This window comes from Hermetia illucens, chromosome 1 (assembly GCF_905115235.1).
Source record: "Hermetia illucens chromosome 1, iHerIll2.2.curated.20191125, whole genome shotgun sequence".
NCBI lineage: Eukaryota > Metazoa > Arthropoda > Insecta > Diptera > Stratiomyidae > Hermetia > Hermetia illucens.
In genome coordinates, this window is record NC_051849.1 from 212,608,682 (window position 1) to 212,632,560 (window position 23,879).

A 23,879-nucleotide genomic window follows, 5' to 3' on the forward strand; every position below is an offset into this window, starting at 1 on the left:
GCTGCGAAAAGCTTACTGTGCGACATGAACCGCCGTCATCAGTTTATCATAGAAGATAGCAGTCGAACCGTTGACAACAAGGAGAGTAAAAATGAGCTAGGTTATGTATCGGCTTACAGATCAGGTGGCACTGGAATTGGTCAAATCGGGAAGGTATGTACCAGTGCAGATAATAGATCGAAAAGCCATACAAGCAAGGACTGTAGAGTTGACCCAAATCGCACTCTGTGTAAAGGCAAGGAAGGTAAGGACCATCTGCACAATGCAGCGATCAGCAGCTGCCCACAACACAGTAGATCCCTCAACGTTAATCCCAAATGGGGTTGATACAAATCAACCTCAACCACTGTGAGGGGGCGCAGGAAATACTCTTGGAAAAAATTCACGAGAAAGATATCGCTTTGGTAGTAATTAGGGAGGCATGTTGAAACCACGGTTGTGGAATTTGGGTAGAGGATCGAATAGGCCAAGCGGTGTTTTGGGTTTGCGGACAACAAGCTTTACAGGAAATAATGGTGTATCCAGAAAAGGAATTCATCAAAACGAAAGTGGAAGGAATGTGCATTTACAGTTGCTATGCTTCATCCAGCACTACACTTACCGAGTACGAGCTGAGCCCCATATATACCTGAATGGTGCGGCCATAAAAAGAGTCATCTAGATCACCCAATGAGTGACAAGCATATGATGGCACTTTTGCGCAAAATGCGACTGCTCATCCGAAGGTAACCCAACTACTGGTGCAAGAACGAAATCGCAACTTTGCGAACTATTTGTTTCGGGGTAAGGAGCCTTCAACAGAGACTTAGGAAAAAGCTAGGTAGTGACGGTTGACAGGAGGAACACAGATAACTACGAGGTATTTTAAGAGAGGTTATCCGTAAAAGCAAAAGGAACTACCTGCGACCATGACGATATAAATCTTTGTGGTGGAGCTTACAAAGTGCCCCCTCTCGTGCTTTTCAAAGAAATTGTGTTGAAGGCAGCTAGTGCTATCATGGCACTTGCAAAAATGTCACCGAATGTTGCCGGGCCGAAAGATAGATTACTTCATGTGATCCATTCTGTTTGAAGCGTCTCCCGCGGGGGCGGTTGCAAACTTCCAGAGGCGGGAGCAGACGAATTCGGTTTACCGATTGATGGGTCTGAGTGCTACATCAGTTGCAGCAAAGCTGGTGATCCCAGTAGACATTCTGGCGTGTGCTGTACCATGCAAAACATATGGAGGGGCACACAGGGAGCAGGAATTCAGAGTTGAGGTCAGAGTTGTATGATCTCTGGGAACGTAGATGGGAGGAGCCTTCGAAGGTTCGGTGGGCGCGGGGGGTCATTCACCACTTTGTGTTAGGGTGTATTTTGTCAGTTTCTCAAGGGACACGGTCGTTATCACAGGCGGTATATACATTGCTTTGGACTGGATTATTTGCCGAATTGTCCTGTATGCGGTGATCGTGCTGAGGTTGTAGGAGAATTGGCTTAAAGTTGACTCCGTAATTCCGGAAATTTAGAAGTGGCCGCTGAAGAAAGTTAGGAAGAGGTAAACTTAAAGAATGAGTAGCCCGAATGTCTTAAGACAAACCCATAAACCGAATTAATACCTAAAGGGTGGTCTCGTGAGGATGAGGCTGGAGAAATCGCCTGCTCTAGCTGAGACGTTCGTGCGGCTTTCGAACGCCGCTGGATGGAGCGGACAATTTTCACTACTTTTTAGATTTTTGAGTTAGCTCTCTCTTAATTGGTCCTAGTCAATCTGGATGGTCATTTTGGTCAATTAGGTTGATTACAATATCGACTGTATTGGGGCTTACAAATCATATTTCATGAACGTGATTTTTATAGTACTTACCAAGCATAACACGTGGAGCTGACTGATCAGCCTGCAGCCAGAAGGACACCCACGATATGGAGACAATCATCATTGATGGCAAGAAGTAGTCCATGAGGTAGAAGCCCATTTCACGTGCTATGTGTATTGTGTATTTCAATGAACTGTAGTTTCCAGCTGAAATAAAGAAGAAGAATTATAGAAACTAGGGTCCTTGCGGTCAATTCAAATGGGTTTGGACTCACCGAATGCACCATGACTGAGATCGGATGTATCAGCATTAACCACAGTCTCGTTTGTCCAACTGTTCAAAAGAACATACTCAGTAAGATGTAGTTTTGGTGCAAGGGTTACTGGTGATCGGGGCTCCCAGTGCATGACTAACTCTGATGTGTTATACATCCCTGAAAAAAGGTCATCATTATTTTTGGACCCGTCTTCTGCTACATATACCGTGGTTCATGACCGAGCAAAGTAAGGAAGAGGGAATACTTACAGCTTTCCAATACAGTTGAGCATTCCTGTTCATCGAACGGGAACTTTTGGAGGTTCATCCAGCAGGAAAGGGTGGCTTGAATTCTGGACGATATAATAACAGTACCATCGGGAGAGATCGATGTAAGAATGTCCTTGTCTTCCGTTCCCAAAATGCTTGAGTCCTTTTCATTGACAAGGAATATGTGAGGCACCCACAGGGAGTTACGAAGCGATGCCTCTCCCATAATGGGGGATTTTCGAGTCGGTGCAACCTCTTTGAAAACAAGTCGTGGATCGACAAAGCGCAGTTGTAGTAAGGCCTGAATTTTGAATTGCAAATCATGCGCTTCTAGATTTTGGATGAAATAGAAATAGATTCGAACATATACATCTACGGGAAGTCGTTCGCCTTTATCGTTAGTGACTGGAAAAGAAAAATAATTGACATTTTAGTGGGAGAAATACGTGGAAATGTGTGGCTCTATTGAATGAAAGATTGTAAAATTTATTTAATATTTTGTGGAGAGTAATTATCCAATTTTTCAAGCTGATATGGATTTCTATTATTTGAAGGTATAACTCGAGATGTGAATCAAATCGTCTTATGAGTCGCAGCTTGAAATTATTAGGACAAGGTCTTTGAAGCAGTTAAATGCGATTATTCTCGCAATTTTGATTATGCAATTGATATAATTAGTTAGAATATGAGTTCAAGGTGGTTTTTTGTTGCTAAGATTAATATCTAGTAAACAATTTTATATAATTTTTTCGTTGTTGAGAGGAAACGTTAAGAGATTATCTAAGTGTATCTATAGTTCTACCACAGATACAGAATCAGAATGATTACCAGTAGGGATACAGAAGTAGAACCAGTGGAACCACTGGAATTTTGTTTACTCAGGGATCCATCTTTTTGATAGAGGTGCGAAGCAGGGTTGAACCACAGATACCCTCCATGAGCCAACCTATCCTTCGACGGATGACACACAACGGGGGCTATCTAAGGCATTACCTCATGTTAGAAGACCATACGATGTGATATCGAAGTCCCCGCCGGTGTCATATCTCGAGGCCAGACTGACGTCTAGGCTGAGCCTATTCCTAAAAGAGGTCCTCAGTGAGAAATAGGGGTCATTTATTCTAGAGAAATCGCTGATGATAAAATGGTCCCAGCTCTTGATTCGTTGTCATCGGCGTTGCCTCCTCTGACACTCCAAAAATCTCATTTTATTACATATTGTTCGGATGCTGACACTGGAAGTCTTCGCCAATCGGGATGGACCGTTTTTAATTTTCTTCAGAATAACGTCAGCAACGGCGTGACAATGGGGTGATGTAACTGGAGGAGCTACTGAACCACATTTCCTCCTATAGCTGGACATGGGTCACAGCAAAAGATCTGCAAAAATCATCAGCAGTCATGAAGGTTGTCTCGAAAAATCAAGATGAAGAAGGACAAGAAGGAACAGTCCTTCGTTGTTTAAAGTCAAGATAGATATGATGGAGGACTAGACCGCCAACTCGACTCATTAAGTTGACGACGGGCAAGACCTTTTCAAAAATTTTCCACGAGGTTCGTTATAAGATTAAACCTGAACGCGGAATACGGGAAATAAAGGCTGGTGAAATCCTCGATGAATTAGGTCCGATAAGCAGGGCCATAGAAAAAAGTCCGGACCCGGGGTGGAAATTATGAACAAAAAAAAAACGAAGTGAAAATTATGCGGGCCTCCCTATTATCGTAGATACTACTTACATATCTATTTGGGGTCCCAGTGAAAACTTCGGACCTGGGGAAATGCCCTTCCCCCTCCCCAGTTTTTAATTCTGCCGACAAGATTCGTTCTGTGAAGCGCTCAAGAGGGTACTGGCAAAGAAAGCTCTGGCTTCTAATCTAGAGTCTATGCGCTCTTGGGAAGTCCTATCCTGCCTTACAGAAAGGATCGAAGTGGAAGAGGCTGGTGTAAATACCTAGAACAACCAACCCTCGGCTAGGCAATACCCCCTGAAACTCTTGAGCTGAGAAACTTGGGGTGGTGACTACTACACTTTGCTGCGGAGATAAAAACTGATGAAGTGCTAATTTGCGGACAATACTGGAACAACAACTAGCTTCAAGTAGCTTATCAAGTACCGCTTCTATCCGGGTTCGGTATGACTGCGTCCAATTTCGTGTTCAAGCCCAATTTCGACAGGATGGCTTTGTTTGTATTCGTTTTTCAATGTCTATCTAAGACCAAATAATACAGTGCCGGGCTTTTGGCGAAGGTTTGATATTCTAGAGGACGCAGTCTTGGGCGCGGAGGAGCAGATCCTGGTCGGGGCAGCGTACTTGAATGATAGACTCCACAATGAGAGATCGCGTAAATTCAGTTTTAAACCTGATAATGACAGCTTTTCGCCTTCTATGTGCTAATTGACAGCATAGCATTAAAATAAACGTTTCGAGGGATGCACCACAATGACGAAGTATAGGCTAAAAGGGGATCCTCCAGTTCCATAAATGAAAACGAAATTCGCAGCCAACATGAACTTCTCGACGAGATGGATAGGATTCGCATGGACTTGGTTATAAACTGGTGACTTAAAAATATCCGTTTCACCCTGGGAGTCAATAGCGTGAAAGGCGGTGAAGATCGACCAGTTTTCACTATGAAATAGCTAGAAAGGGTAATTTCCTTTATAATGGAATTCTGGCAGAGGTAGATAAACTGATGTTTCATCGTCGGTCAGATCCGCTCGGCGCATCCAACACTTGCCTGAAAGAGGGTGACTTTCTTGCCGTTGGAAGGTCCCCACGTACTCGAGGAGGGTGATTAGACCCGAGTCTGCGAGGAACTCATCTGAAGTGGCTCTGCCACGAAGCCTCACCGGAGGTTATCTGGTACCATGGGAACCGGGATGGCCCTCTGAGAGCATATGCTCCAGGAGAATTCCTGGAGGATGTGTTCTCGGCCCGGTTATTTGCGGTTGGCCCCCTAGTGGGAGTTTCATGGTGGTTGTGGTTATGCCTACATCGCGGGCAGAGCTCCTCGGAGCTCAAGCGTGGAGTTGCGCTGTACAACTCGGGCGCCGTACCCCTTAGTTGCGGCAGAGGTGTTAGATAGGCCTCGCATCCACTGGTATCAATGCTGAGCCTGCACTCAGTATACACCAGGACCGCTGGGCTTGCATGGCGGGGCTCTGATTGTGGTCACAAAATCAATCCGCGTCCGAAGAGGACCGCGGGATTATGCATTCACGGCAGGTACTCACGTTAAACCCCCACTTCCAAACTTTCGTGCCGTTGGAAGGTGGGAAGTCTCGTGTTGATTAGCAATGGCAAAGGGGATACTGAGCAGCCATCTGAATGCTTGACACAGCCGGAAAGTGGCCCGAAAAATTCAGCAGCAGTAGATCACTGAAGCGGTTTGTGTGTGTTGTGGACTTATTCTCAAGGCAGTTCATTTTTAGAGTAGAGAGGTCCACAGACATGGGGGTCAATGACGTGGTTTCTCAAGCTGAGCGTACGTAGTAAGATGGACAGATGTGCCAGACTTATTAGCAAACTTGTAACAGTAAATGTACGTCACCTTACTCTTGGTATTCTGGACAATATTCATGCTGGTTCCAGCGGAATGAGTACCAAGGGCCAGCGAACAAATGTACAGGGATCAGGTCGAGTGCTTCAAAAAATTAGAATTAATGAAAGAAAAAAAGAGGGAAGTCGATCCAATGACCTGTACTCTGGGGCATTTGCGGTGAGAAGAAAGAACCGTGCCATACCGGACTCATGCCAGGCCGCCAGATGTGTCGGCGGTAGTTCAGTGCATCGGCAGAGGCGGGGTGGTTACCGTTTCCGCTGTGTCATCACAAACTCTTTCTATGTTGAGATATTGAGTGATAATTTGAGAGATTATTCTCTGCCCTATGAGAGGCTGAAAGGTCACACGAGAATGGAGATTGAGGGTAGCAAGGGTTTCATCATAAGGTAGGATATTTGGAATGTTTCTTACGAGAGTCTACCAATACTACATATGCCAGAAGAAACGTGCCTAGTGGGTTATGCAAATGATATTGCAGCACTTGTTGCCGGACATATGGTATTATCGGAAAAGTTCAAAGCAGATTTGGCATATTGATGCGATGGATACCGGGATGGGCGATTGCTCACCGTTTCATCCTTGGGTTGAAAAATACCGAAGAAGTCATTTCTACTAAAAAAATATTCCAAGCATTCGCCACGTACCGATTGTTGAATTGATTACATAGTCAAAACCAAGTAGGTATCTTAGATTGACGCTAGACTCAAAAAATAACTTTTCCCAGCAATAAAGTAGTAGTGGACAAGGCTGTTGCTGTTGTTTCGACGGCAAACGTTAGAGGTCCTACCTCTAGGAAGGGACATTTTTTTATGAGTACAGGGCAGTCCGTGCTGTTCTACGGCACTGAGGTATGGGTTGGTGCTCTTGGAAAGCAGGTGTATCGTAGACGCCTTACACAATTACTGAAATGTGGGACCTTTTGGCGCCTTCCTACTGCACTGTCGCCCCATTGATCGCCGTCGCCATTATTTGAAGGGGATGTAAAACTACATAAAAGCTTCACGAATAACGAAGGCTCAAGGGAGGTAGTTGTTCTTGATGGCAACATACGCCGAATGTGTGGCAACTCCTTGCGCAAAACGAGTCAAGAGCTAGATGGTCTGTGCAGTTCTTTGGCAACTTACGTCGGTGGAAGAACCAAAAGTATGGTGAGATTTATTATTTCCTTACCTAATTTCTAAGCGGACATGGAGGTTTTCTATCTTTCTATATTACCTGTACAAGATTGAGAAGACATGGTCTCCCAACTGTGCGGTCTGTTAAGGGTGATGCCACTTTTTTTAGAAGGTAAGATGGGATTTGTCAGAAACTGAGTGTATTCTTGCAGTACCAGGGTACTTAAATGGCGTATGCCCCATTCAGATTCCAGAGTGAAATGGGCTGGAGAGGAGCCGGATATAGGCATGTACTAAAATAACAGAGTATAGATCAGTTAAAAGGAGATCCCGCAGCGTGATAAATTAAACTAAAATTCGCTGCAGACATGACTTGGCTATAAACTGGTCACCCGAAAAATCTGGACTGGGTTTGCCCGTATTGTACGGGTATTCCATGCTCATCCCAATCGGGTTGATGTGAATAGCTTGGTACGCGCTGAAGGTGGCGTAAACTAGCAGAGGTTCATACACTAGTGTTTCACCATCGGAAGGCTGGTGACTTTCTTGTCGCTGGAAGGTGGCAATGCTCGCGTTGATCAGCAAAGGCGAGGGAGATATTGACCTGCCATCTGGGCGCTCCGTATGTTTGATACAGTCGTGGAAGGTACTCGAAAAGATCACCAGAAGGAGATATGACGAAGCAATTGTTGCCGAGGACTAGTCCCTAAGGTAGTTCGTTCAGAGAGATCACAGACATAGAGTGATAGTGGTTCTCCTTGTTAGGCTCGATGCTAAAATTACAGTAAAACATCTATTTACCGGTCACACTCGGTGCACGCCATTTTGTTCGTTATTCAAAGACCCCCCTCCCCTTAAATGGAGTGCTACATATAGGATGTGATAAAAAGGGGAGGGGCCCCTTTGCAAGACGTGGTTATTGTGTTGAGAAGGACAGAACTGAACTGAGCTTAAGAAAGTAGAAACCCAAGAGAATATTATTAACATATAAACGAAACAGAATGTTGTCGGCAAAATGATGTAAACAGTCTCAGATGGGGGATTTTTCGAGATTCCAACTAACGATTATGTACTTTCGGCAAATTCTTCCCATGAACAGAACTACATATTAGTGATAATGACTGATTATCTGAGAGTGGCTTCCTCTTCTATGAGACACTGGAGGGTTAGTGAAGGAAATAGATCAGGGATCAGAGATCAGGATTCATTCTAGAGTAGGACTCTGGACGCCTAGGGTAGTCTGCTAACACTAAATATGCCAGAGGGTACGTGAATAGTTTGCTATGCAGATGATGCGGTACTTGTTGTCGGAAGTGCTGTTGAAAAAGTGTAAAGCAGGCCTGGCATACTGATCCGAGGAATAAGGGGCTAGATGATTGGTCAGAGTTTTACCTTTCTTTTGGAAAAAATCGAGGTTGTCATTTTGACTAAAATGGGATTCCCCCCACTTCATCCAATATCGACCGGTGTGTTGATTATAGAGTTAAAACCAACGATAGAGTACCTTGGTTTGGCGGTAGATTTGGAAATGAGATTTCCCGAGCAAAAAAGCAGTAGTGGACAAGGTTACAGGAGTTTCGACTATATGTCGGCTAATGGCAAACGCTAGGGTTGCGTTCTTCTCTTCAGTATGAAGTGATGCTCGTGGTACGTGTATCGTAAGCACCTTACACAAATATGGAGAAATGGAACCTTTTGGATGGCGTCTGCCTGCCGCACGGTTTCCCCATCGATCCCGGTTGCCATCCTTTCAAAAGAATGTAAAACCATATCCAAAGGTAAGGAAGAGGACTCAAGGGAGGTGCTGTTCATGAAGAACGGCAACATACAGTGAATGAGTGATAACTCTGTTGGCAAATCGAGCTTGAGGGGATGGTCTACTCAGTTCATTGCAACTTAGGTCTGGGGAAGAACCGAAAGTATGGTGGTATTTATTATTTTCTTTTTCTGTCTTGTCTCTACAAAATTGGGAAGACATGATTTCCTGACTGTGTGGTCTGCAAAGGGTGCAGGACGACGCTGACTGCACATTTTTTTTTGTAGAAGGTGGGGGCTTCTGGTGATTAAATTTATGCAAACTATTCGACGAAACGAAGAAGCTCTTTTCGGACGTTATTGTCAGAGAGATGTTGAGGAGCGCTGGCAGATGGACCCCTTTTGCCCACTACGTTCGGGTTCTTCATGCGAAAAAGATTGTGCTTGACCGGTGGAGAAACCGGATTGCTGGGGTTTCTTTGAATCAAAACTTCCCGTTTCCCTCTGCCTTCTTTTTGGCGAGAGGAAGGAATTCTCTGAAATGAAGGCTCCCTAAGGCAAGAGAGCGATAGGTTTAGTCCGAGGTAACGATTCCAGGCTAGCTCTCTGAGAATGGAGAGGTGTTTATTTACTGTTGGGTTAATCGAACATTTTGTGCGTCAATGCATTCATTCATCCTACCCAAAAAAAAAAAAAAACAAATGGAAAGAAAATCAATTGTTTTAGGAGAGAGTGCGAAGAACTTTGCTTTGGCAGAAGTGGGATTGGATAGGCCATGTAATGGAATCTACCAGCCCTAGTTTCGCCCGGGAACTACGCACTGTAGAGCAAGTTACTCGGAAAATTGTGGAGGCAGCAGTACTACCCTACCCCTTTTTTGACTAATCATTCTCCTCCCCACATCCTGATGAAACAAATTAGCATTATCTGTCTCCTACATAAAAAGGAAGATATCACACAGTGTAGCAATTATAGAGGTATCACGTTGCTGAGTATCATCTATAAGATATTCTCAGCTATCTTGCTAGGCCGGATAGCCCCATACGCCCAGAACATCATTGGCCCATACCAAAGAGGCTTCACTCCAGGCAAATCAGCAACGGATCAGATTTTCGCTCTGCGGCAAGCGATGGAAAAGCTGTTGAAATATGGACAACAGTTGCACCATCTATTCATCGACTTTAAAGCCGCCTATGATAGCATAGCCAGGGTAAAACTGTACACGGCCATGAGAGAATTCGGTATCCCGACGAAATTAATAAAACTGACTAGGCTGACCCTGACCAATGTGCGAGGCCAGATAAAAGCAGCAGGATCACTCTTAAGACCATTCGATATCAACAATGGTCTACGACAAAGGGATACCCTATCATGCGTCCTCTTTAACCTGGCCCTGCAGAAAGTGATATGTGATGCTTTGAGACCGTTGATAATTTCACATATCTGGGGTCGAAAATCACAACCCATAATAGCTACAAAAGCTGTTCCGCTCGAAACGTCCCACCATAGGGCCAAAGCTCTTACTGTACAAGACAATGATCTTGCCAGTCTCCATGTATTCCTCGGAGACTTGAGTTCTTAGCAAGAAAAATTGCGAACTCTTGGCCGCGTTCGAGGGAATAATCCTCTGCAGAATTTTTGGCCCCCTACCTGTGGATGGACGATTCCATAGGGCAGGACCCCAGACAGCTCTTAGGGATATCGAATTGGTGGACCTCGGCGCAAAACGGGGATGTCTGGAGTGCCTTATTAAGGCAGGCCTAGACCGGATACCGGTTGTTGTGCCGTTGATGATGAATTGCAAAGTAATTACTGAAGATAATCTAATGAAATTTTTTTTCCTGAATTTGTACATGTTTTGGCTTTTTAAAAATATTTTTGAAAAATACCCATTATGTCCTTAAAACGTTTCGGGCCGTTTTTGCAGAGTCACTGACGGTCGATGTGTTTTTCATCTCGCAAAGTAACCCCCGATACGTTCACGGCTTGAAAAATGGACAGAAATGTTTCGTTGAAGATCATTACTGCTAAATGTGCAGCAATTTCAACCATCCGTTTACCCAAGTGCAAATGTTTTGGAGCCAAAAGGTGCTGTTTTGAGTGCGTGCACCCAAGCATCTTTCTAATGATTTGACAGAATACAGAATCTTGTATGTCGATTTCATCAATTCTACCATCTTGTGGAACTTCCTTGGGTCTCGGCCTGATGCCACTTGATGAGCGAAACGGTCGTATGCCACTAGGGGCTCGAAAAGACCGCAGCTGTTCATATTCCCCCTCCCAAATACTCATGAAGGAATCTGCTCTATACAAAATACTTTTTATGGCGTATTCTTAACATCATCGACTTTCAAAAGATGGCCAAAAAATCGATTTGCTGAGACCATGATGGTAGAAGACCCTCTTAAAGTCAAGACGAATACGAAAGGCGACGTTACCAAAGAAAAGATGAAGAAATGAAGGAGTACCCGACAGCTGACGGAGGGCAAGACCTTTTTTAGAAGCTCTGGCTAGATCCGTTGTAAGATCAAACCCGAAGGTAGTGTTTTATACGGAAAATATGTTAACAGCTGGCGGAGCCCTCGATGAATAGGGTCTGAAGACAACCGAAAAACAGGGGTATATAAAGAAACTCCGCGATCGGGTTCCCGAGAAAATTTCGACCCGGGAGAATCACATAACCCCCACTTTCATTTCTGTCAGTAAGATATGCTCTGGGAGGCGCTGAAGAGGATCCTGGAAGAGGAAGCTCTGGTCTCTAGTCTACAGCCTATGTGGTACCTGGAATTCTGTGTTCTTGCATGTCCTATAGAAATGCAGGAACGAAAGAGAGTATTAAGTGTAAATACCCAGAGGCAACCAATTTTTGGCCAGGCAACACCTCCTAGATCTCTTGAGGTGAAAAACTTGAAGTGGTAATTACTGCACTTTGCTGCGGAGATAAAAGCTGATGAAATGCTAATTAGCGAATAGCTTACTAAAACAAGGATCCAGCTTCATGGCATCTCGAATCATTCAAGTATTGCTGCCATCTGGGTTCGGTACGGAGCCTTTCGCCGACTTCGGGTTCAAGTCTAAGCTCGAGGGGACAGCTTTGCCTGGATTCGGTGGTTTGAGATAACGTTTTCCAGTGCCTATCTAAAAGCGAATAATAAGGTGTCGGCCTTTTGGCGCATGTTTGATGGTCTGGAGGACGTTGCCTATAGCACGGAGGGGCGAATTCTAATTGGGAGTTTATTGCCAAATCGCCTGCTTGATTCAGACTCCAGAGTGAAATGGATCTGAAAATGGCGCCTAAAATCGCATAAACTCAGCTATAAGCTAGATAATGGCATCTCTTAGAGTTTCCATGGCCTGGAGGGCAGCCGGCCGTTAAAAGTAAAATTCGCTGTGGACACGTGGGTGTCGGTTAAATCGGGGCTCTGCAGAAAAGCTGTTCACTTAATGCTGAACAGATGGACTGCATTGTAGGTATAGGGTACTGGTTGCGAATCCTGTTCGGGTTGATGTAAACAGCGTGAAAAGAGCGGAAGATCAGCCACTTTTCAATAAGAAAGTAGGAAGACACCAGGTCTCGATGGTATACTAGCGAAGGCACAGAAACTCAGCGCATCCAACGCTTGCCTGAAGGCTGGTGACTTTCTAGAAGGTGGCAAGGCTTGCGTTGATCAGCAAAGCTACAGGAGACATTGACCGGCCATTTGGGCACTGACTACTCTGAATGTTTGACACAGTTGGGAAGGTATTCGAAAAGTTCACCAGGGCTAGAAATATCGAAGCAATTTGTGTTTCTGAGGACTTATTTCCAAGACAGTTTGTTTGGAGAGATCACAGACATGGAGGTCATTGATATAACTCCTTGGACTGAGTCGTACAGTGATGGAGTCGTACAGCGATGGGTGGTTCTCCTACAGTGAAATATCTATTTACCAGACACCCTCGGTGCACGTCCCATAGGACGTTAAGTGGAGTGCTATATATATGAAGTAATAAAAGGGGAGGGGGTCGTTTGCACGACGTGGTCATTGTGTCAAGTAGGACAGAACTGAACTGAGTTTAAGAAAGTATAAAACCAAAAGAAACATTATTATTGCCAGAGAAACGAAACAGCATGTTGTCTGCAAAGAAAAAGTGAACAATTCCAGATGGGGGATTTTCCGAGATTCCAACTAACGATCATGTACTACTAAAAATATGTGACACAATGAATGTTTCTGATTATTTTTGGTGTTCGCGTCCGTTGTTTAGAGGGTCCGCTAAATAAAGGAACTGTTGTGTTGAAAAACATATCTCTGGGTCAGCCAATTAACTGAAGTTCGCAGAGCGCTGAAATGGTCAAAGTCTGCATGCCTTCCGGTGGATAAAAACTTTTTCCTCGCAGCTTACTTCAGATGAAGTTTTTTATGGATTTCAGTGGTGAACCATAATGAGTAGGAGCTCAGGGATTTGGAGGAGGAAGGAACGTAACTAGGAAGGAGGTCAAACAGGATGGAATAAAAGGAGAAGAGGGCTTGGTGGCAGGTTAATGGTGAGAAAATGGGAGCCCAGCTGATTGACGCCAGAGCTAAGCTCAAACCCTCAAAGGTGCCCTTATAAAAGATGAGGTTAGAGGGCCTGTGCATAGTATGGGAGTTGAGGCGTGGCAGTTGTACCTCGAACTCAATAACAGGAGGATGGGCATCAGAAGCAACATAGAGAAGAGTAGGAGAAGATGGAGAAAGGCATATTGGAGAGGACTAGATCGATAGTGCGATTTAGATGATTTGTGGTGCGGTTGAACTGAAGAGCAGCACAGGTGCTCATGAAAGTGAATAAAGAGAGAGAGACATTGGAATATTAGAAGAGGATGGAGGTCAGGAGTAACAAAGGATTGATCCTAGGATAGTACTCTGGACTCCTGCGATAGCCTGCTAACACTCAATATGTCAGAAGAGGCGTGCCTGGTGGGCTATGAATATAACGTTGTGGAACTTGTTGTCGGACGTACTGTTGTATCAGCGCAAAACAGACTTAACTGACAAACAGACACTGATGCGACGGGTAAAGGGATAAATAACTGCTCAGGGTTTCATCCTTGTATTGGAAAAAATCGGAATTGTCATTTTGAACAAACAGAAATTCCCTACCCGTCGTCTCGTGTCGACCGGTGAGTTGATTGTAGATCCAAAACCAACGGTTAGGTACATTTGGTTGACACTAGATTCAGAAATGAACTTTTCTCAGCAAAAAAGTAGCAGCGGACAAGGATGTTACTGGAGTTTTGACCATAAGTCGGTTAATGGCGAATATTGGCGGTCCTACTTCTAGCAAGGCACATCTTTTTATGAGTACAAGGCAGTTCTTCTTGCTCCACGGCGTGGAGATATGGGTTGGTTCTTTTGGGAAGTAGGTGTATGGTGAGTGCCTGGCACAAGTGCTGAACAGTGGAACCTTGTGGGTGGGGTCTGCCTACTGCACTGTCTTCCCATTGATTCCCGCTGCTAACGTGTGAAATGTTAGGTTTGTGGATGAACCAAAAATATGGTGAAATTGATATTTCTTTACAAAACTTATAAACTGGAATGGAGGTTATCTGTCTTACCTGTACAAAATTTCTACGTACTAGTGGACGATGGAAACGTTCGAGTCGTTTGGCACAACATTAAAATAGCCAGGTGGACGCTTTTACTAAAATAACAGAGTGTAGATCAGCTGAAAGGAGATCCCGAAGCGCGATAAATAATAGCAAAATCCGCTGTCGACATGACTTGGTTATAAACTGGTCACCCGAAAAATCTGGACTGGGATAAACCATATTGTACGGGTATTTCGTGTGCATTCCAATCGGTTTGATGTAAATAGCATGTCATGCGCCGAAGGTTGTACACTTTTGACAATCAAAGAGCTAGAAGAGTCCTAATGGTGTACTGGCAGAGGTATATAAACTGATGTTTCACCATCGGTCAGATTTACTGCTCGGCGCATCCAACGACTGAAGGCTGATTACTGGAAGCTGGCAGGGCAAACGCATAGGAGACACTGATTTCTGAGCGGAATTACGCGGTATTTCTAGTGATTAAATTATTTGAAATAATAAAAACTCGCTTTTTCTATTCGCTAGTGTTATTTATTGGTATATACCGATATTTCGGGAGCCACTTGTTCCCTTCATCAGTGCTAACAAGTCTGTTATTATTTCAAAAGACACTCAGTTGCTATGAAGATACCGACCAATTTGTTTGCATGACCCATGACTGGAAGGCGCTGAAAAGTTAACCGGAAATAGATTCGTTGAAGCAATTTGTTTTGCTGAGGACTTATCCCCGAGGCAGATCGTTTTTAGAGCAAAGAGGTATCCAGTTATGGAAGTTTCTCATGTGTTTCCTCGAACTGAAGCTTAAGCCATAGATGTCCATAGGTGCTCCTTGAAAAGCTTAACGTTAAAAATGCTTTCAATTCCGTAAGATGGCAGATAATTTAGACATATTGGCAAATTATTTCCATGTTACTTCTCCCTGACGTGAGAGAGTCAGACAAGGATGGAGATAGAGTTAGGGGTAGCTAGGGGTTCATCCTACGGTGTAATCTGTAGAATGCTTTCTACTATAGTCTACCATCAATACATACAGAGATCGCTCCCTGACGCAGGAGAACTGGACAAGGAAAGGGATCCCATCAGAGGTAGCAAGGGGTCAATCCTACGGTAGGATTTGTAGGATGCTTCCTACTATAATCAGCCAACAATATATATGACAGAAGAGACGTGCCTGGTTGATTTTGCAGCTGATGTTGAGGCACTTGTTACCGGACGCACTATTTAAAAGGTTCAAAGGGAACTTGGGATATTGATGGGATAGGTAAAGGGATGGATGATTGTGGAAAAGACGAACAATTTTACTAAAAGGAGAATCTTAAACATTGGTCCCCTGTCGATTGGTGAGTTGATTATGCAGTCAAAACCAACGGTTAAGCAGCTTGGATTAACGCTAGACTCGAAAATAAGTTTTGCTGAGCAAAAGAAACCATTGCAGCTGGAGTTTCGCTCATAAGTCTAATGGCAAACATTGGTGGTCCTACTTCTAGTAGGGGATATCTTTTTGTAAGTGCAACGCAGTCCGTTCTGCTCTTCAGTGCAGAGATATGGGTTGATGTTCTTTCTAATCAAGTATATCGTAAACGCCCTGTACAAGCACAGAGAAAGGGAACTATGCGAATGGGTCTGCCTAGTGCACTGCCTCGCCTTGCCCCTTGGCCATCTTTTCAAAAGAATGTAAGAAGAGGATTCAAGGAAAGTGCCTGCTTGTGAAAAACGGCAGCATACAGTGAATGAGTGACAAATCTGTTGACAAAATAAGCCGGAGCAGATGGTCTGGGCAGTTCATCGTTCATTGGCAACTTAGGTATGTGGAAGAACCGAAATTTTGGGGAGACTTATTATTTCCTTACCCAATTTCTAAGCGGACATGAAGGTTTTCTGTCTTACCTCTACAAAGTTGGCAAGATATGATTTTCCCACTTTGTGGTTTGCAAAGGGTTATGGACGACGCCAATCGCACATTTTTTTTCTTTTAGAAGGTGGGTGCTTCTGGCGATTAAAATAATGCAAATAATTCGGCGATATCTCTTTTTCGTTAGTATTGATTTTGGTGGAGCACTAAAGAAGCAAATAAATTCTTCTCGATATATCGGTATATGCCTACCAAAATAAATACTAGCGAAAAAAAAGGTCGTCGTATTATTTACATTCCGTCAGCAACTTTATGCCGACATAGGGAAGCTGTTTCCAGACAACATTATCAGAGAGATGCTGATGAGCGCTGACAATGGACCCGTCTTGTGCTCGACCGGATTGTGGGGGTTTCTCTGAATCAAAACTTCCCTTCATCTTCTACCTTCTCTTTGGTGGAACAAGTTCTTTGAATTGAAGGCTTCCTAAGGTAGGAGAATATGAGGTCCAGTCCGACTCCAGAGTAGCTAGCTAGTAGAATGGGGAGGTGTTTAGTTGGGAGTCCGAAGGTTTATCCTTGGGGGAATCGCATAAGAAGTTCGTCAATGCATTCACTCACTCTACCCATAAACAAAAAGAATGAACAGAAAGTCGACAACGTTAAAAAGTTTGCATACCTAGGAAGCGTTTTTTCTGCTGACGCTTTCAGCGAACTTGATGCGGTTCGACATATTAACAGTGGTAAATTCGCCTTCGCTATTTTATTTGAAATCTTCGAAAAGCAATTATCTTAACACTAACATGAAACTGAGGCTGTTCCTTCCCAATGATCTTTCTGTGTTACTATATGGGGGTAGTACATGGAAAGTGACCACCACTATTACCCGGAAGCTCCAAACTTTCGTCAGTTCATGACTATGTCGTGGCATAGGGGTACTCTGGACTGAGACACTCTAGTTGTCGCATGCCAGAGTATGAACAACTTTATCGGCTTTTGAGCCCGATACTTGTGGACGTGTTGTTGAGAAGAAAGACATTGGATGGCATTGGATAGGTCAGATATTGAGAAAGATTAATAACTCCATTACGGTCATATTAAGAAAGATTGACAACTCCATTGCGGGATATGCCAAGTAATGAAATCAATCCTAGTTTCGCCTTAGAAATACGCAGCATAGAACAGTCGAACAAGTCACTCGGTAAATTCTAAAGGCAGCTGAAGCGCATTGGCAGAAACCGACACTAATTAGTATTTCTTTCGTAAACAAGAATTATGGAGACTAAATATCTCTAATTTTGGTACCTTATTTTATTCATTCTCCTCTTTACATCCTAGAAGTAAATTGGGCTTTGCACTCAATTTCGGCCAAAAGGCACTGAGGGACGGAAGGAACACCCCAGGTCATGTCTCAATGGTATCTGAGGCAGATTGAAGAATCTCATGGAGAGCCGAACTTGTGGATCATATACTCATCCCAGAAGCCATTTTTTCGTCGCTTTCGAGGTTCGCTCCACAACTTCTGTGCTCCTGATATGTAGGAATCTTAACATCTTTGACTTTGTTGTTGATGACTCAAGTCAACTCCAATGGTCTTTCTGGTTACCCTCGAATAACTTAGCCGTTATAGTTTCTCGCTATTTTTAGTTGTCCCTTTGCGAGTTTTCGAGTCAGTTAGGAAAACCACTTGATTCTCAGAGAATGATATTCAGAAAAATTGGGAAAGTGCTAGCCATTTGACCGTAATTCTGTATAGAGAGTGGAACTTTCCACCACAGTAGATGGGTCTAATTTTCTGAACTGATAAATCTGCACTATTGGGGGTGTTATAACACCTTCTATGTTTCCTTATGCCTCCAATATGTACAGAAAAACGAGGGTTCTCTGTCCGTTTAATTTTATTCTAATCATTGTGGTTTCTCTTGTTCATAATTGAGTAGCGCGTGTTTTACTGATTATTAGGTTCGCCGTTTTGAATTGAAATTATTGTGGTCAAGCCCCATCTAATTATTACTATTTATGATAGACGGCCCTATTGGAAGCTAGTCTGTTTCACACTTTCAAAATTGTCTCTAATTAAATTGCTTTCAACCAATATGGCAATATTGATTCTCTTACATCCCCTATAATAAAGTAGCCACCTGAAGCAGCGAATTAAGTATTAAACCATTTTCTATAAATTCTCATTAAGTAATTTATTTTTGTGTGGCTTTGTTACGTCACACTCTCGATGATTATAAAACTCATTACATGCAATAACTAGGTGGCAGTCGTAAACACAACAAATAAATGTTATATTAACACAGGTAATGTTCCTTTAAGTATATTTTATTGTTGGGGGAGATCAGAACAAACAGAAAAAAAAATAATAATTTCAAGAATGATTGATTTTCCGGAGATTAATGTGCTACGCTTGATAAATCAATGTGACGATAAAATCTTGAATCGTGACGCTCTTTTTGCAGGGCTCTATGGAAAATAGCAGGATTTGATAGATATTTATAGTGTAGATTGCATATTTTTATATTGTGTAATTTTATAGTAACGGAATTGGTGACATGTTTATTTTGAAGAGAAGCTTTGATGACGGTAATCAAGGTAATGAGTTTTTTGCTCTCTGCTGATATGCACGTTGTATTGGATACTTTTGCATAAAATAGTTTTTTGTACATTTCTACATGGAATACATGTCAGTGAAATAGTGTTTCGAATTGAAAGATCAAAACGATTGAAGAGAACCTCAATTAGAATGCCCAAACTTTTACAGTGGATTAAGGCTACAGCGCACTGACGTCTTCACCTAAGAAATTCTAGGCTCTTTGAAATAAAACTCACTCAAATTGACATGAACAAACATAGACTTAGCTATTGAGTCTTGGAAATTTTCATAATTTCTGAACATTTTGAAAGAATGCCTGCAAATTTTCTTGAGGAAACTCAATAAATGTATGAAAAAATAAAACTAGGGGCTAAATGGGTTCAGATACACAAGACAAAGTTTCTGATCGCCTCTCGGCACAGGTCAGTAACGATCCTTATCCATGTCTGGATCAAGTCGACCCATACCTTGCAGTGGTAGCACTGGATAACCATTAGACAGCCGTCGTATGGTGAACAAATGTAAGCGGCGCCCAGCGCATGTTCTAATACGGAGACCAGCAAGAGGTATAAATTATATTCATCCATATGCAATGAAACAAAATAATGGATTATAAACTCCAGGGGGCAGACCAGTTGTACTGGAAAATCAATGCCTCAGAAGGTCGGTCTTTCGGAATCTGGGGAGGACCTTTTATTGAATTTGACCGACACTTTTAGTAGAAGTTCTAGGGTTACAAGATCACCTCCATCGAACCTAACCAAACCTAACCCAAGGTACAAGAAATACCACTAAAACTAAAGGAACAGAGGCCTAAAACTTTTAAACCAACTAATAATGTAGCGAAAAGAACTCAGGAAATAGAAAATGGGAGGTTGTGCGAAAAGCTAGAAAAACTTACATAAAAGCTGGAGAAACTTATATAATAGCTTAGAACTAAAGGATTACAGCAAGAAAATCAAATCCTCCATCTTATCCTTGTTCACTCCCAGCGAAGTGCCGTAGCCTTAGTGTAAGTGAACCAAAAAGATACGACTCAGATGAAGAAGAATTAGATAGAGAAACTGATTGGTTCTTGCAAACAAGAAGAGCGTCTAAGAAAAGAAAGGCAGACTCATAACCGGAAATTATTAGGCAAAGCAATGACAAATGTCCTGAAAACCCTAATGTAGAGTTCAAATAGACTGCAACAGCACCTACAAGAATTGGAAGTTTTTCTTAATACTGAGAAGATAGACATATGATTTATTTTAAAAAAGCCACCTTGCGGGGTCCATGAACGCCAAAATCCGTGGCTTTTGCTCATACCATGTAACACATGTCAGTCAGCTAGCCTCCCTCTATCGTGTTTTTGTTAGAGAAGACGTCTGCTCAATATAGTGTTCGCATACATACGTCTGTCTCGAGTAATTGATATTGATATATAAATGATTAGAAAACTAAAACGTAATGTTTTCCTGCGACCCCTCATTCATATGAGCTCACTTTGTTGTGGTATTCACGAATTGATACGTTATGATGACATCATTCATGTTTTAGAATGCACGAAGTTCATAAAATATGTAAAAGTTTCACCTTCTATAACTTTCTTAAAAATAGTTGGATTTTCTTTAAACTTCTCAAAGTTGTGTCTTATATTATGCCTTATAAATATGCCTAATTTTGTACTTTTAGTACGAACTGCTCATATACTATTATTAACTTTATTTGTGCAGATTTCCGAACGGGATGTATTTTCAGGCCTAGGTTCAACTCACTGAGGAAGAGGACAACTGGTCCTCGAAATACCGGTATATGAGGAATAAAAAACTCACTGTTTGACATTAAAAAATAAAATTCATCTTTTTTTAAGGTTTTGTGTGAAACAAAACCTTATTAGAATGGTGACGGTGTCTGTCTGTCCGTCTGTCCGTCTGTCTGTCTGTCTGTCTGTCTGTCTGTCTGTCTGTCTGTCTGTCACACCCGATTTATTCGGAAACGGCTAGACCGATTGTCACGAAAATTGGTGAGAGTATGTAATCTGGTGATCCCTTTACATGCAGTAAGTGGCGCCATCTTACGTTAAGTTTAAGGGGGGCTCTCCGTACATGTGAATGGAGGGTGCAAATTTTTTTTTCACAGAATGTAGCCAAGTAGGGTATCAAATGAAAGGTCTCAACTAGTACTTTTCGAATCTGGTTCAATATTTGATATTAGATGAAACATAGGGGAGTAAGGGTTGAAAATATGACCCACAAAAAGTGTAACAGGTCTCGTTCTCAGAACCTATCCAACCGAAAAATCTGGAAAAAATCACAGTGGTGCATCTCTACGAAATCTAGGCCTCAAAATATATCCGGTTCCGATATCTGCACAAATAAAGTTAATAATAGTATATTTCCACATTTTAGAAATTTACCCGGCACCCCCCCTTATGTTCATCCCAGAAATACATGAGTGTAACGAAGAATATAATGCACAGTTTGGTCAAGTTTGAAGAAAATCCAACTATTATTAACAAAGTTATTGGGGGTGAAACTTTACAATTTTTTGTGAATTTCGTGCACTTTACAACCCGCATGACGTCATCATCACATATCAATTCGTCAATTCCACAACGAAATGAATTCTTATGAATTGGGTCGCAGACAATTATTTTGTTTTAGTTTTTTAGTTATTTGTCAACCAGACATGTGTATATGTAGGTATATAATATATGCGTGCTAATGAACTTTGCGGCTAGTGCCTAATTCAGATAGATATAAGACGTAAATCGGAAATATGGGTACGATAAATTTAGATACGTGCATATATGTGTTCAGCAGGTAATAGGCAGTTTGTTTGTTTAGGGTGAGCGTGATATCTATGGCTCTAATATGTACGTATGTCTCGTAGTTTGGAAAAATATGAAGGATTATGTTGGATTTGTAGCTATCATATATACGGACAGAGAAATGTGCGTCTCTTACATAAGATGAACACAAAACCTTTATACCCGAAGCGCGAGCTTCCGGTATTCCGACTTGTTTTTGTTATGGCATAGGTTTCGTTTAGATGAACAACTGTGATTTCTTTTCAGATTTTTCGGTTGGATAGGTTTTGAGAATGAGACTTGTTACAGCTTTTGGTGGTCATATTTTGAGCCCTCACTCCACTACGTTTCAGCCGATATCGGATGTTGGACCAGTTTAGAAATTTAGCCTTTTGATACCCCACATGACCCTATTCTGTGAAAAAAAAATTGCACCCGCCGTTCGTATCTATGTAAGCTCCCCCTTAAACTCAACCTGAAATGGTGTTATATGTAAAGGGATTCACAGACTACACGTTCTTATCAAATTTTTTGACAATCGGTCCAGTCGTTTCTGAATAAATCGGGTATGACAGGCAGACAGACGGACAGGCAGACAGACGGACAGACAGACATCGAATCGATTGTAATAAGGTTTTATTTCACACAAAACCTTAAAAAGGGCGGGGAGGCGTGGTTCTTCATGAATGGAATTTTAATATTTCACTCGAATGTCAATTATTCTTGTTAATTATGATGTCAGCGTCTTATTTGCATGGCTTAAGATACGGTAAATTCACGGGAAATTGATAAGTTTGAACTGTTATAACTTTGACATTAATAGGCGGATTTCCATTGCACGCGAATGTACGATACTATCCTCTATGCAAGTGCAAAATTTAGTACTCCTAGCGTGAAACTACTCAATTTCTAAAGGTTGGTTATTTACTATCAGAAAGTTTATTTGAGCAGATACCGGAATGGAATATATTTTAAGTCCCAGATTTCATTAAAGCCTACCACCCTGATTTTTTTCAGATGTTTGGTTTGGGTAGTTTCCGAAAATGAGTCCTGTCTCATTTTAAGTGTGCACATTTTGACTCCTTACTCACGCATTTTACAATTCATAAAACTAATATCAGTTTCGGAAAGGACTAATCGAGACCTTTCATTTGATACCCCACACGACTATATCCAGTGGAAAAAATTTAAATCCCTCCTTTGCATGTATGGGGAGCCCCCTTTTAAACTCCACCTACATTTAACTCACTCGCTGTATGCTTCTACTCTGTCTCTGTCTACTTCATCAGTATTGGACAAGAAGTTTCATTCTTGACGGAGTCTGTTTCAATGCTCATCCGTAACTGGGCAGCCGTTCTCTAAGCAGCTTCCGTTGGCTCCTTCCGTTAGTGCTTTTTGTGTGTTCGTATTGCGAAGTCTCAATGTACGGGCGTCAAAAATGCTGTAACGTGCAGACGAACAGCGTTCTGATCAGCCTTTGATTTCAGACGAAATCATTGGGAATTGGGAGGACGAATTCCTGAAGATATGACCATAAATGGCAATTTTTGAAAACTTACGTTGTACCCGGAATTAATCGCAAGAGATACAATATCCTGTTCCCTGGACGAAAGGAAATTTTTCTTTTCTATATGGTAATACGGATTCTTTCAGAAGCTAAATAACATCCTCCAGTTCCACTCTTACCTCTGAAATCTCATGGGATAAAGACAAGAAACAAAAATTTCTCAAAGAAATAGAAGGTCTGTACCCCTAGATACAACACTTTAGGCCTCTTGCCATTTGGACTTCAACATGGATGATCTCAACAAAGTTCTTGCTAAGCACATGATACAGTTCGCTCCAGGGAATGATAAGATACTTTACTCTTATGTAAACTGGTTGAATGAAGAAACCAAACTGGACTTTCTGAGCACGCTTAACGGGGCTTGGAGGGCTCTCCAACCACCACAAGAACGGAGGATATTCAAGATTATTAAATCGACCACGGTGTACTTAAAGGACCTGCTGCTGAAAATTTCTGTAGCCAAGAGGCCAAGGGCAGAGCCGTGAACTTTCACGGTCTTTTGACATCAGCAAAGCGTACGAAATAGTGGACCTACTCCTTTTTGCCGAAACTATGAGAGAAAAGAACGTGATATATACCCTTGGACTCTGCGCTTTCTGAAATACAGGGAGTTGAAGCTAGATGCATGGTCGTGCTCAGTAAACAGTGACCTACCCCGGTACTTTTCAATCTGTACATAACCTAGCTTCACTCCAAACTCAATGACTCAGCTGATATTTACCAATACGCAGATGACTTTATC

The 23,879-nt window shown here is 42.4% G+C and overlaps 1 protein-coding gene across 2 annotated transcripts in view; it reads right to left on the reverse strand.

Moving 5' to 3' along the window:
* The window catches only part of LOC119659638 (pH-sensitive chloride channel 2-like), a 101,540-nt gene that overhangs the window by 10,054 nt on the left and 67,607 nt on the right, over window positions 1-23,879 (reverse strand). For both annotated transcript variants that reach the window (XM_038067851.1, XM_038067842.1), the window contains exons 4-6: window positions 2,322-2,726; window positions 2,071-2,229; window positions 1,847-2,002 (exon numbers count right to left, since the gene is read on the reverse strand). In XM_038067851.1, coding sequence (XP_037923779.1) covers window positions 1,847-2,002; window positions 2,071-2,229; window positions 2,322-2,726 — 720 coding nt within the window. The remainder of the gene's footprint in view (window positions 1-1,846; window positions 2,003-2,070; window positions 2,230-2,321; window positions 2,727-23,879) is intronic.